This window comes from Leuresthes tenuis, unplaced genomic scaffold, assembly GCF_036924035.1.
Source record: "Leuresthes tenuis unplaced genomic scaffold, fLeuTen1.0.hap1 SCAF_3, whole genome shotgun sequence".
NCBI classification, from domain to species: Eukaryota; Metazoa; Chordata; class Actinopteri; order Atheriniformes; family Atherinopsidae; genus Leuresthes; species Leuresthes tenuis.
Window position 1 is genome coordinate 21,770,921 of NW_027325357.1, and position 14,955 is coordinate 21,785,875.

At 39.9% G+C, this 14,955-nt stretch overlaps 1 protein-coding gene across 5 annotated transcripts in view; it reads left to right on the forward strand.

Annotated features, from left to right (window-relative positions):
• The window catches only part of dlgap4b (discs, large (Drosophila) homolog-associated protein 4b), a 113,416-nt gene that overhangs the window by 78,274 nt on the left and 20,187 nt on the right, over window positions 1-14,955 (forward strand). For 3 of the 5 annotated variants that reach the window (XM_072382552.1, XM_072382549.1, XM_072382551.1), the window contains exons 4-8: window positions 9,318-10,589; window positions 10,717-10,931; window positions 12,213-12,314; window positions 12,965-13,112; window positions 14,379-14,631. In XM_072382552.1, the coding sequence (XP_072238653.1) occupies window positions 9,393-10,589; window positions 10,717-10,931; window positions 12,213-12,314; window positions 12,965-13,112; window positions 14,379-14,631 (1,915 nt within the window). In that variant the 5' untranslated portion in view covers window positions 9,318-9,392. The remainder of the gene's footprint in view (window positions 1-9,317; window positions 10,590-10,716; window positions 10,932-12,212; window positions 12,315-12,964; window positions 13,113-14,378; window positions 14,632-14,955) is intronic. The other 2 variants (XM_072382550.1, XM_072382553.1) reach the window with 1 other exon arrangement.

The following is a 14,955-nucleotide window of genomic DNA, read 5'->3' on the forward strand; positions in this document are numbered from 1 at the left end:
TGTGTTTGTCAAGCTAATAACAACACTGACTGACTGTCTTTATAACACTGACTGTGTCAGAAGTTTAAACATGGAAATGCTATATTTTCAGCTAATCCCGACAGAAATATTCATTGTTCAGATAGTTTGACATGCTGGTAGGAGACAACTTTATCCCTTTTCACACTTCGGAGAAAAAAAATGACTTGTTTGTTAACCTGCTGCTGTTCCACCTTCATAGCTCACATATGCCAGACAGAGGAGGTTCAACCCTGCATCAGTGTGCGCATACACACAACAAGCCAGGATTGCAGAATCAGCTCAGTAACGACAACACTGGTTAGAGTTGCACGTTCTGTGATACTGGTTTGCCTCTCTTGGTGGCTCCCTCGCTAGCATTGAGGCATGTCGACGGAGCATCAACTTTGACCCCAATGCCATCTCTGCACTTTCGTACATGACACTGATGCAGAATGAAGGTGAATCAGTCCCGGCCTGAAAACTGTGCGTGATAAGGCTTTTTGATTCCTAAGTTTTATACCTCACTTTTTGCGGCATGGCTGAAGCTGACAGAAACATTCAAAGAAACAAGTTGATTAAAAAGAAAGATGAAAAGCAGACTACAGCACGTCATGTCAGGCTGCAGGTAATTACTTTTTTAAGGCTAGATTAAAACAAATGATGTGTCAATCATTTTATTTACTTTGACATAGTGAAACATATTTGCAGTCATAACCAGATTGTGTTTTTTTCCCCACCATCTAATTGCAGTGTAATCTTGTCTGCCATAATGCAGAGGCCACAGCACTCTGTGTTAGACAATATTAATATTTCTCTGCCACACTCACATATTAACTCATCCTGAATAGTCCATTTGGTAACATGTTCTTTTTTTGTGCTACATACTAGATAGCTGCCATCCTAGTTTGTTTAGATATTTCAAACCAAAGACTTACTCTTTGAAAGAGATAATGAAAACATATTCTAAGTTAAAATACTTGCTTAGTTTCATAGCTCTTCTCATGGACTGAGATCTACTTAGCAGAGACGTTCTGAACTGTTGCTTCTGCAACTGTGAGCAATGTGATCTTGCATGTCTGTGTTTACTTAGCAGGCAGGTCTGTCTAAATAGAAAGGAAAAGAGAGAGGTATCCAATTATTTTTAAAGGCACTGAAAAGCCAAGTAGGTAAAATGTCCCGAGGGATATCAAAGATAGTTTGATAACGTCCTCATAAGATAGCCGTGAAGCTCATTGAAAAATGTTTCATAAAGGTGTCATTAGGACAAAGAGACTTTAAGAACAGAGCTGGGCTCAGTCACACAGGGACAGTAAGAGAGTCTCAAGTAAGTTTGTAGACATTTTATGATATGAAATACGGAGCCCTTTCACATTTAGAATTGTAAAAATATTAATGTGTTGAATTTTGGTAGCTCTGAGAAGGGAAAGAACCGTATATCTGTTCTAAGAGAGACATTGATCAGATTGTGTAGGAGAGGTGGAGGGATCGGAGCCAGGAGCACTCTGATAAAGCCATTGAAGTGTCCCACAGTGTCCCCCTCAGCACAAGCATTCAAAATGTTTCCTTTCCTCTTTCCTTATTTAGGTGAAATATCAGCCCATGCCATTTCATACAAAACAATAAAATGTTCATATATATTGATGACTCATCGTGTACCGGAGGCGTAGACTAATTTAAGGCAAATTTGGCTTTTGTTGAGCAGTTCCATACATGCAGTGCTTCCTCTTTGGAAGAGAATCGTGTCCTGTGTTGTTTTTGTAGAAAACATGCAAATATGTGAAAAATTCAGCTGGATGTTTAATTGAAACTGACATCTGGCATCACCAGATTTGTGTACAAATGTTAACCAAGAGAATACCAAGAGGCGAAGGTTTGGCTCGCAACCAGACAAGCAGCAAAGCATCTGATTGTAACACTGAGTGACATGTCTCTTATATCAAACCTACACCATATTAGAGAAATGGTTTTGATTGTCCTGAACCAGGCAACGGGAGACAGAAGGGTGCGGGGGCAGGTGCTTTCTGCCCAGGGCAGCAGCCAAGAGGTGGTCATGGACACCGCCCAGTTAAGCGCAGCCATTCGTCTGACCACAACACATAACCAATAATGAAGTCCTTCAGAGGGCTACTCATGTAGTCATAGAACTGTTGTTGCATCTACAAACTATTATTTTAATCAGTTGATCAGATTTATTCTTATTGCACTCATACAAACAGAATGTATCAAAAATACTTTGCAGTGTAAGAGCACAAAATAAAGGAGAAACAATGAAAAGATTTGCTACACTTCAATGAATTTGCATTGAGGAACAGTAGAGTCAGATAAAAGAACTGAAACTTGTTTATTTTTATTTGAATAAAAAAAGGCACCATAAACATAAATCAGATGATATTGTGTAGAATATATTTATGTATTTTAAATGCTACATCAGATATATGCTAAACAGATCAACCACACAGTAAAACAGTTAATGAAAGTAAATCAATGAATAAAGTAAATAGAAAATTCAATTAGAGGCAAAAAGCACATTAAAGATACATGCATGTACCAACAGTAAAAATGTCTCAGATTCATGAACAAATAGACAAATTAATAATTAAAACTGAAATGAGAAATCCATATCTGTTGCTATTTGAAGTTCAAATGTAAAACTCTCTCGACTCATATCAGCAGTTGTCACTGTTCTTGTAGAGGAGAACTGGACCTAAAGGCAGACTTACAGACTGAAGGCCAGCAAATGAGATTACTAATAAAAAATTCAAATCGCAAACACAAAAAATAGCTAGATAAATGAATGTGCAGCCGGTGCCAGAGAGGAAAAAAGTGAGGTAAAACAGAACTTAAGACTTGAGTTGAGGTGGCTTGACATTGAGAGGAACAAAATCCCAACAACAAGCCATGAAACACAGAAATATAACAAAACCCAAGGACCACGACATGAGCAAGATAAAGTGAAAAAAAAACATGACACAATGAAAGCAACAAAACCTAAACAGTGATAGCAGTGCAGAAAGCTTAAGATTAGAAACTGTTTAGATTTTCGTCAGCGGCTTTTCCGCCACAGAGTTGATTCTCAAGTCAAGTGCGTGCTCAATGAAGGATGGAAAATAAGAGGTCAAAAAAGCTGTCAGGTGCCCAGTACAGGATAAGGAAATAAGAAGAAGAGAAAAGGACAAAAGATAAAGGTATGCACTACACCGCCATGTCAGTGTCTCTGAGTGTTATGTATGCAATGAAACAGATAGCAATAACCTAATGTGAATTTGTGTGTTTATTAGCCTCTTGCTAATAACAGTTAGAAGTAGCAAGAGTTTTTCAAAGCAGAAGCTAATTAAAGGGTGTTTGCCCAGGGCGCACAATGAGCCAGGACCGCCACTGTACCTGTGTCACAAAATCATGTCATTTTGTTATACTCGTGTTTTTTACTTGCTCCTTCTTGAGTTTAAAAATGTAATCAACAGTGGACAAAGAAAAATAAACATGCAGTTATTCTGTTTTGTGTTTTGCTCAATTTTAGATTTAGGGCAACTGCTAGTCAATACACAGGCTTGATGTCTCAAACCACCTGGAACATTTTATGATAATCAGTGCTACAAACTCACAAATCATTTATGCTGTGCAGCGTGCACTCTTTTTGATCTCCAGGTGGCACATCTAGTTTCAATTGCAAAGTTATGTCCAGTTTTTCTTTTTACCAGGCTTTTACTCACCAAAGAAAATCAAAATGAACTAACAACAGCGCAACACATTTATTTAAATGTATGGACTTCAAAGCCAGAAATAGTTTTGAGGACATGGAAAGTTCCATCACTGCCATCATAAGAAGTGAAGTGGTGCCACTGTCTTCCACTGACTTCCTATCTGGCTCACAGTCTTTAGAGATGGGCTAAAATGAGTGGGTCATCTATCACAACAGAGGGGAGAGTGATAAATTTATAGCTGTGAAAATAGGCCAGAGCACAGCACTGATGGAATAGATAGAGCGTAATTAGGACAAGGTTAGCCTGCTTTGCACATGCACACACACGCACACACATACAGTATACTGTTTATTATCAGTGGCAATCAGCACTTAAGAGGCAATAAGTGATTGTAATATCTTTTTAACTTAAAACAAAGGCTTAGAAAATGTGGATCTTTCAAGTAGCCATTGATAGTTATATATATCTTCCTCATACATACATCCCACATATCAAACTCTTTTACGCACCTTTGTCTTGAATGAACGCATGCATATGCTAACAGAAACACATCTCCTCCTCTTGCATCACTTCACCGGCTCTTCTCAAAACTTCTCAATCTCTTTTTTTCATCCGTTTTCTCTCTTTTTCTCCCCTACCATAGCATTATAGTGCAGGAGCAGATGAACAAAGACAATTTCTGCCTTTCTATTCTCTATCATATTTCTTCCTTCTCCCCAGTGCGCAGTTTACAACACATTTACTCATTTTCACACCTTCTTATTCCCCTGAGATTGCTTTCATTTCCACTGCCGTCAAAACCCACACCTTTCTCGCCACAGCTTTTTCCGCACTTCCTCTCCTCAGTCTGTAAGCATTCGTCTGTCATCCCATACAGCACACACATAGACACACACGCGCACACACACACACATGCAGAGCTGCCCCCTGTCTTCTGGGGCAGTGCTGTAAGCCTATGGAGCAGATGGGCTCAGGACCGGCCGACTGAGCTGCGCTCCAACAAACTGCCTTTCTGTACATTGATGCTCAGATGAAGCGATGATGTCCTTTGCACAGTCTCTCATCTAAATCTGGCCACCCGCAGACGTGCCAATACAGAAACTGGCAACTGGGTGAAAAATCTGGCTACTCAAAGATTACAACAGAGACAGCACAGAGGCTTCTGATACAGAATCTAGGGTTCTGCTTTAATATTTCCAGGCTGATTGGGTTTCTGAAGAAAACATTGGGAATAACTAAATAACTGGGAATAAATAAGAAAATCATTTGTATTTGGAACTATACTTTGCCAGGAAATATACATCTTTTCTAAATGTTGTTATAAATGTTATTTTCATGACTGTTTGTAACATTTTCACAGTCAGTGTTGACATATGTGTTTAGCTGTTAAACAACGAAAAGGAAACTTACAGATTACTGATGCCTCTGTAGTGACGAAGTGCTCTAAATGGTTTAAGACGCCAAGATCCCTACTAGTTTTAGGGCTTCTGAGGTTGAAATCTGATCTGGCAGGATTTCATGTTTTATTTTGTGCTATCGTATAACTTTTTTAATGCTTTTTTTTGTCCCATTTAATCACGTAGTGTAATGCATACGAATGGATCTATTGGTGTAGTTTTCTGGATGAAGGATTTTTACATTAATGAATTGTTACTTTCTTGTACATGACCAGAAATGTTCTAAACATATCTCTAAACATAGAGGTGCACAGCAAACATGCAAAAATACAAGCTGAAAAGGTGTAGCTTAAAAAAAAAAACAGATACTGAGTAATGCCTGTGGCTTTTAATTTTCAACCAAACTTTTTGGACTTCCACGCAGACCACTTGATATAAGTCTCCTTGATTCTAACAAAAGACAAGTAAATCGTCATAATAAGTTATTATTTTTTAATTATTTTATATAACAACATCAAAAAGTAATGGAGACTCGAGGAAAGGCGTCCAGCACTTCTTGAGTGTGTCGCCCTCTTTTGGTTACTAGTGTGAACTGCCTGCAGCTCAAACGTTGCGACTGAGAAATTGAGTAAGGTCATGAATTGGACACAATGCCAAACACCTCTTTTCCCACAGGAGGAGCAGATGGCTGCTCCCCAGTGCACAAGGCGGGGAGATGCTGTCACCAGACGCTCCAAGCAGGGTGTAATAACACACACTAACACACACACATGGTTCACACACTTAATGGTTCTTGTGCGCATACATTTGTGAAAAGCTGTACAGGAGAATAAGAATAAGACGCATCTTTTCATCTGTTCCGCATCCGTCTCATGAAAATCTGATGCACATTCTTTGATTTTACGTGCTCACATTGCAGTGACACTGGTATTTCAGATTTGCGTCATAAGTTCTGACATCAGTGCTTACATGTGAAGCATGAACAATACATCAGCTGCCAGGTTTGACTTAATGAGAATCATATTGACATCCAGCGGCATTTTCACTGAGAGGCAGCAATTGGATCAAAACATTACGACACACCTGCTGTCTGTCTGCTGGGCTCATTAATAATTTCTACTGTTCTATTATCTAGCAGGGGGGAATATCTTGCACTGTATAAAAATGGATGCCCTCATTTTAAGGAATAAGCTTGCTGCTGTGTAAAAAGCAGAGGTAAAAATGTTATGTGAGCATTTTGATTCAATCACAGATGACATTTTGAGAAATTCTAAAAGTAACCTGAAATGTGTTCTTGTTTATTCATTTTTGTTTTGTTTTTATGTGTCTTAGACTTCAGTAAAATACCATTATTTGTCCTATTTAGTACCTGTAACTACTTCTCTTTTCCTATTTTGTGTGTAATCGACAGTTAACCACAAAATATCAAACACGGTAAACAACTTTTGACTGGCCATCAGCTCTGCCTGTCAGATGAGCCTGCCTCCACCAAAGCCATCACTGTCATTTAGCGCCTTACTGGTTGACACATTGAGGAGGCCATGCCAAGCTTAGCTGAGTGGCATGTCACAACGGGATATGAGGCAGTTAGTTAATGTTGTGTAAAAGGATTTAGAGGATTTGACCCTATCAGCGGAGATGGCATTCAGAGAGGCTATGTTAATGACACTAAATGACTCTTTGCTTGCAGCATGCTAATAATGGGGAAGTAAAAGCCGGTTTGTGAAAAATATGGAGATGTGTTTTTTTCTGCAAGTACTCTTCTTGAAACTGGAAGAAGTGTATAAAAGTGAGGTGTGTACATTTACTGTAAAAGAAAGATGATGCTGAAGCCTTTCTGCATTGCATTCTTTTCAAATTGGTTTCTGAATTAAGTGTGAAATTCATAAGTGAGCAGCTTTATTTTCGCTCATTACATTTGCTACATTTTCTTTGACATGTTTATTGAACTCCTGACTGATTACCTGTTGATTTTAAACTCTTAAGGATTAAATAGTGTTTTCTTTTTAAAAGTATCTTAACAACAAGGCTGAGACTTTACCTAAGCTGCCTGAAAAGGGAAAATATGAGTGGAATGAGCAATACTGTTCCCCTCCATATGTAGTTTCTGTAGTTATATAGTTATTTATAACTATATATATATATATTGGTTGCCAATATATAAGTATAGTTATATATATATATGTATATGTATACGTATGTATATATATATATATCGCAGAGAACACGTCTCCACTGTTATATATCAACCAAAATACCTTGTGCAAAGAACTGAATTAGTATGAGCCACTGAATTTAAAAAGAATGGAAAAAAATCATGAAAAAAATTATGTGGATAAACATTCTTGGTTACATGCAATATCGTTCTTGGAACATTGATTTCTGGGGTTTCAGATGACATTTTATTCCTGATAAATCTATAAAACTGAACTAATTTCTTCTTATTATCAAACTAAAATAAATTTTGTAGACTTTAATGAAAAAGTACACACTCAGTGTAACTAAAGTAAATACACCTACAGTCACAAAAAACAAAACTAAGCACATGTGGGATTTTTCCTGTTGCCTAATTACCCAAAATGATACAAAACAATACAAAATAGTGTTGTTAGACTAAGTTATAAAATTGGATGATAAAATTTGGTGACCAACTAAAATCATTGGAAACACAGTGGCAGTGGCAATCAGGAGATACTGAACAAAACACGGTACCATTAATCAAAGCTCCCGTGACATTCCTGCTAACATTACACCACAGAGAATACATTACTTACGGTCTAGTTCATAAAGTAAAAGACATTAAGACCACATATTTGTATAGGGCTCCCAGGAATAGTTATATGATAACTATCTCCCAGTGACATGTTGAGCATCTTCTGTTGAAGAGAAAGTAATTAGATAAATATTCCTTAAAGCAGCAACCCTCATGAGCAGCATTAAAAAAAAGAGTCTTTAAGGAGCAATATGTGAAAAATCATTGAACTGTTTAACAACAAAAACATTTTTAAAATGTTCCTTGAAGAAAGAATCGAGAGACAAATAAATATTCCACATCTTTTTCTGGGCAATTTGATGCCATGTGACGAAATGGACCATCAAGACTGTCATCAGCAACAAATCCACAAGCCTGGTTCTGTGATGATATGGGCTCGTATCAGTCCTCTAGGAGAACTCATTTCTACCTTTGTGTTGGCCGCATTATTGCGGAAAAGTACCATCAAATTTTAGAGCAACAAATGCCGCCTGCAAGACTTGCCTGCAAAGTAGCCTTCACCCTCTCTTTACCATTATATAAGATTTCTCAGTTATCATCTGTCATGTTGTTTGACAAGAAGTATTGTTTCTTACTGCATGGTCGGTCAGGGCCCTGGCTCAGTGTGACCTAGAAGACGAGGAGGGTTACATGCCAGCTCCTGCCACCCACCACCCACTGGTCAAATCCCCCTTACTGGTTTCACAATGACCGTCAGCCCACCATGCTTGGCTCACCATGCACAGATAAGACATGGGCTTGGTAACTTGTGCCAAGGATAGTCACTGGGGGAGAAAGAGAAAGAAGGAACAGTGGAGGAAGAGGATGAAATATGAATAGATAGAATAAGAGAGTATTGTTACAGGCGGAAACTAAGAATCTTACAAACATTTAACTGTTGTATACGCTACTATGTATTACGAAAAATCCGATAATCTATAGTCTATAATCTTTCTTTTGTAAAACTGGAAAGGTCTCATAATTTAATCTCTTGAAGTCAAAATAGTTGTTTTTTGGTTCACACAAACTGAAACATTTTGCAGTGATTCATTTTCTTTTTTTCCTGAGTGTGTTTAAACAGATAAAAGGAGATGGTTGTTCTGCGGCTGCTGCTACGCACCACATAAATACGGAGGAGTGTCTGTCAGCAATTGTTCTCTTACCCATAAATGTATTCACTGACCCACAAGCTATGGCTTGTCCTTGTTCCAACATGTTGTTTTTCATCCTTTTCCAACATTTTAACACAGATGTTTACTGTGGGAGGCAGTGGAAAGAAATCACTCATTCACAGCACTTTAGTTGCCCAACAGCCCTACAGCTACTGTGTTTTAGAGTCTGGTTTAGCAGATAAGTAGACATGCTTGTGTGGCTGAGACGATATGCATGACTGAGTTTGAATGTGTTTTAATGTGTTTTTTGCAGTTATAACCAGATATGTTTTTTTGTCTTTTTGTTTCTTTCTAGCAATCACCTTTAAGGCAATCTGTCATCTCTAACTAGGCTTGGAGGTCTTCTAGAGGGTTGGACCTCCTTGCCATCATGAAAGGATTGGGGACTAACCGTAACAGACATCTGTCTGACTCTTGTGACCCCTCCACGGGCCATTCAGAGGCCCTCTACCCTCAGAAGACCAGCACACTGCCACGCAGTCCTTACCTGCTCAGCCCCACAATGGAACATTATGGCTCCATGGATCCCCACCTCTACCCTCCAACCCACCCAAGCTCCCTTCCAGCAGACTGCATGTTGCCTCTCAACAACCAGCTTTCTAATAGCAGCACCTTTCCTGGCATTCACTACAATTCATATGACCAGTCCGATTTCTCTCCACCCGGGGACAGCATTGGGGGCATAAGCACAGGGACCATGGGAACATCCATGTCCATGGGTATGGCAGCAGGCATGGGCATGGCGGGGCTGAGTGGACGAACACCTATGATCACAAGTGGTTCAGCTACTATATCACATCATATGACCAAGAATCAGGCACCACCTAGTCTGCTGGACTTTGATAAGCAGCTTCCTGGAGGCCATGATGGATTCAGCACTTTGCAGTTTCATCGAACATCCGCTGTTGCTGCTGCCAAGCAGAGAACAGACAGTCCTGGTCGTATTCGTTACATGCTGCACTCAGTGCAGAAGCTCTTTGCTAAGTCCCAGTCACTGGAGAGCCACAACATGAAAGGAAATGTCAATGGACGCTCTACTGGCAGCGGTGGAGGCTCATCTAGCACAGAGGATGGTGGGAAGCATAATCGCAGAGCCAAAAGTAAAGATCGGGGTACAAAATCAGAGGCAACTGCTAAGCGACGGCCAAGATCCAACATGTCAGGTTATTGGAGTTCAGATGATTTGGACAGCAGTGATTTGAGCAGCTACCATAACACTATGGCCATGATGACTCTAGGACGTCCAACTGGCCATGACATCCAGAGTGGTCAGGGCAGATACATCCACAGTGGCTACAACACTATCAGTTCCTCTAAAAGCAGTAATGACATGAAGTATCAAGCACTTCCTGGTCCTGGGGGTGGTGGAGGTGGTGGACTAAGTGGAATGGGGAGTATGTTAATGAATGATAATGACTATATGAAAGGAGGCTCTTGGTCCACACTGACTATGGGCCAACCAAGACAGGTGATTCAGAAGGGCTCAGCTACATTGGACAGGTCAATGCTCAAGTCCAAGTCCTGCCAACAAGAACTAACTTGCAACTACTTGCAAGTTGGACGAAGGGTGAGTATGCCTCAAGTGGATATAGAGTATTTCTTATAAACTTTTACAAATAAGACCTCACCACCAAATTCACCGAATTCAAATTAGATGAAAAAGGCTAATTTGATCAATTTAATGACTTCTTTAGGGTGACTGGAGCAGCACATTAGGCCGTGGTGGGGGTCCCAATGAAATTCCATGTCGGCGGATGCGTAGTGGTAGCTATGTGAAGGCCATGGGAGACATGGAAGACAGTGACGACTCTGAGGGAAGCCCCAAACCCTCTCCAAAAACTGCTGCTCGCCGCCAGAGCTACCTCAGGGCCACCCAGCAGTCTCTGAGTGACCAGCTACCACCACGCAAGTAAGAAAACACACTCAGATACAGAGCTGGGCTTATAGATTCAACCCAAGAACTCCCAAAATAATGGGGAGGTCTTTAGGAAAGAAACTAACATCAAACAATAAGCAAGCAAGAATAACTACAAAACAGGCTTTTATCTGCTGTTATGACATGATGGAAAATATGCTAATAGCTTTTTTAAATATTATTTTTATTTGGTAGGGCTTGGGTTCTATCCTATTCTTGAATTTGAATTTGAATTTGAATATGTAAAAGGGATTAGCCCTTTAAAATGTGTGATGATAGAAAACTTTGATATTCCAACACCCAGTCAATCATAACAACACACAGTATTATACTATTATAAATACTAATGGGCAAAACCTCTCCACAATCAAAAGAAAATGAATAAGCCAGCAGCTTTCTGTGCATACAGGAAGAAAACCATCACGCCTAGCCTCACCATGCCAGTGCGCAGGAAAATACAAGCACACACAAGTACACACAGTCCACGCTGGGCTAACTCAAGCACAGAAGAGGTGTCAGACTCCCCGTTGTTATCCACATGCTCGAGTTACTACCATACCTGGCTAAAATAATATTGGCAACTATAGTGCAGTTTAAAAATCAGCCTCATCGCTCATTCTGACTGTGCTTTCCTAACCACAGTCGTTGTAGAGTAAGTGATGCACGGACAGTGGGGCATACACTTGCTACTTGACTGTGCCTTTCTAATGCAATTTGTATCCAAGACTTGTCATATTAATGAGGTGTGGTTAGATTTCAGAAATCATTTCAGAAAATTTAGAGACATACAATTTGATTTATTCGAAATATTGTCTAATGTCACAAATTGTCCCACATTCACATACATGCTGTAATTTGGATCATTTTACAGATTTTTGGCAATAGCACTGATGCATATAATCAATAACAGTAGTTAATCTACGCTACTTATTAACTACTTGGCTTACTTGTAAGAAATCTTAACATAAATGCTATAGACTGATTATTCTCACATTTTCGGGGTTGTAATAAAGGTGTCAGTGCCATCAATATTCATTTACAGTGGTTTAATATTTCTGTGGTTATTAATGATTAATGTGAAAAGGCCCGCCGACTGCACCAAGCATATCTCCCTCTTGAACTTAAATGATTTTAAAATTTCTATATTTAGAAATTTTGTATTTATTTATTATTCCCCAAAGCATGCTTGAATGACTTACCCTCAAACCCCTGCCGATCTCTGATCGTCCAACCCTACTCTCTTCCGTTCTGCGCCCAATTGTTTGGCGTGAGCAGCAGAACCCTGGATTACACCTTGTTGCAGGGGGAGCTGGACGCCCTGTGGTCTCCGCTCCACAGTGTGTCCTCTCTGCACCAGCTGAGCAGGTCAATGAGCAGGTCAGTGATAGGTCTCTAAACCTCTTCTCAGGGGTGCGGTGCAATACATTTCTGATTGGATGATCTGTCGACAGTGACTTTGTACCGCAGCCCTCAGAAAAACCTGTGAGGTGGAAACGCCAATAGCCAAATTCATGTCATTTTAACTTCTGTTAAGTCTCTAGTTACCATCTGCCAAGTGCTTTTGGGGTTAGAAGTATCTGAGTTTGATGCTGTGCAAATGTCAGTATATCATGGCATGGATCTTTTCAGCCATGTTATTATCATAGTGTGCCAACAAAGACCTGAACTTGTTCTTTGCCTTTGGCACCGTGATGGCACAGAACATGCATACATTCTCACTCGCTTTGCATGCTGAGATGCTGTAATGACTGTTGCAAGAGTTCGATGAAACTGAAGCGGAGACTGGATTTGGACTCGTGATCACACGATGAAAGTGGAAGTGAAAGGGATGTCTTAATTTGCAGAAGTGTCCTCCTTTTAGCTCTCTTTCAGTTGCTGGTTCTGCTGCTCATTCATGTTTCCCTCCTGCTTCTTGGTCATGATGTAGCAACATCTTCTTTTTGGGCATAAGTTTTCCTCTTTAAATTTCCCATCCTGAGCATAAATTCTTTCTCTTGTTTTTACTCTTATGTTACTCTCCTTTCCAGCTGTCTTCCATCTCTCAGAGAGCTGTCTAATAATCGCAGCCTGGACAATCTTGACTGTATTGGAGGAACGGGACCCATGGCACCGTGGGATGAGGATGACTTCAGCCAGGCCTGCAGCACCTTGGGCAGACGGAGTTGTATGGAACAGGTTTGTGTTTACTTGGAGGACAGAGGGGGAATTTAAAGTAAAAAAAAAGTAACTTTCTACTAACTGTTTGTTTCATTTTGTCTCAATAGATCAGAGGATGTTTTTCTGACGAGTTATGAGTACATTTGTTTGTGCTCATAACTCACATTACTTAATCATGACGATGTACTTTTTTTTATATTCACCAGTCCTTTTCAAATACTTCTGTGTTAGCCTAGAGCTGCGCTCTATAATTTGCATTTCCACAGATACAGCTCAAGTGACTTTGATATAATGAGCTTCCAGTGAACAAAGGATCACTATTTCAAAGTGTCTCGCATCAATGTTATGACCCCAAAAGATGAATGAATGACACTGGTAGCTTTCAGTCGAATTCATCTACTTACAGAGGAGCTATTAGCTTCCCGATAACAAAGTCAGAGACAAAGATCAGCTGTGTGATGTGGCTCTGATCATCCTCTTTAAAATGAGCCAGTTCGGGCTATGAACACAGGATTTCCATTCAATCTCTGAAAGGTTGCTGCACTACAGCAACTTAGCCTTACAAATGAAATTATCTGTGCATATACAGCCACATACCAAACAAGATCTTTTAAGTCAAATTGTGTAATTTTTCACATTTCCAAAGCACAATTCATTTGAATAGAAAAAAAAGGAAAATAAACTGCTGTATACCCAAACCTTTCACATTATTGCACAAATGTAAGTAGTCATAACTATCGCATTCTCTACTTTATTTTCATCTCTTTTGTGCTGACTCAGGCATTTACCCCCTTATATCCTACTATTAACAGTTAGTGAGTCATGCAAATGTCAGTACTCAGCCTCGTTCCTGTTAGTGAACAGACATCTGCAGTACTGGTTTGTAACCTTCAAAGCAAGACTTTCAGATGGCTGACTTAATGCTATGTGTGTGTGCAGTGACTGTATGAAACATGCTAAAAACTGAATGGAATTTCAAAGAGTTGAACAGATTTTCTACCAAATAAAATGCACTTTGCAGATAAATCACAGCCCATTTAGACGTATCAGGGGAAGCAAAAAGAGCAGCACAAGTTTACTGGCTTACATAGCTCTGTGATCTGTTGCAGTGCTGCTAAACATTTCACATATTTAACTATTCCAACTATGTGGTTGCAGTTTTTTGCAGCTCATCAACTGTTTCATCGGGCTAATTTGTTGATGGTCAACTTGAGAGCATGGGTACTGTTCTCCTTGCTGTACTATAGCAACAACCACACCATTGTTGTTCTTTCCTATCTGTAGCTGCGAGACCTGGAAAGGAGTCATCACTATGAAGACCGCAGCTCAGAATCTACTTTCAGAGATTCCCATTCCCACTCTCAGGACAACCAAGAGCCTCCAGATCTGCCGATGCCGACGTGCTTCCGATCCCGCAGCCACAGCTACCTGAGAGCCATCCAGGCTGGCTGTTCCCAAGATGACGACACAGTGTCCATTGACTCATGCTGCTCACCACCTCTTGACTCCACTGTTCGTACATACAGCAGCAGCACTGGTGAGTTATTATGTTTCTTAATAAGCCATGTGTTAGTGGAATAATGATGACAATAGAAGAGTTGCCCACCACGGTGGACTGTTATTTATTGAATTTCGTCATACTAAACACATTGAAACTACATACCCGTTTTAGTTATTTATTTTTTGTCAATAAAGTTTTATATTTTTGCACATTTTTCACTCCTTTTCTAGTGTGACACACTCACATGGGCCAATATCTTGCTTTGTTTTGTATTTTCCCCAACATCCCTTTAAATGTCCTTCATATCCTTGGTCCTTGGTGGAGCATGCCAACTTGCCCACAGCATTATAAATTCAGCTC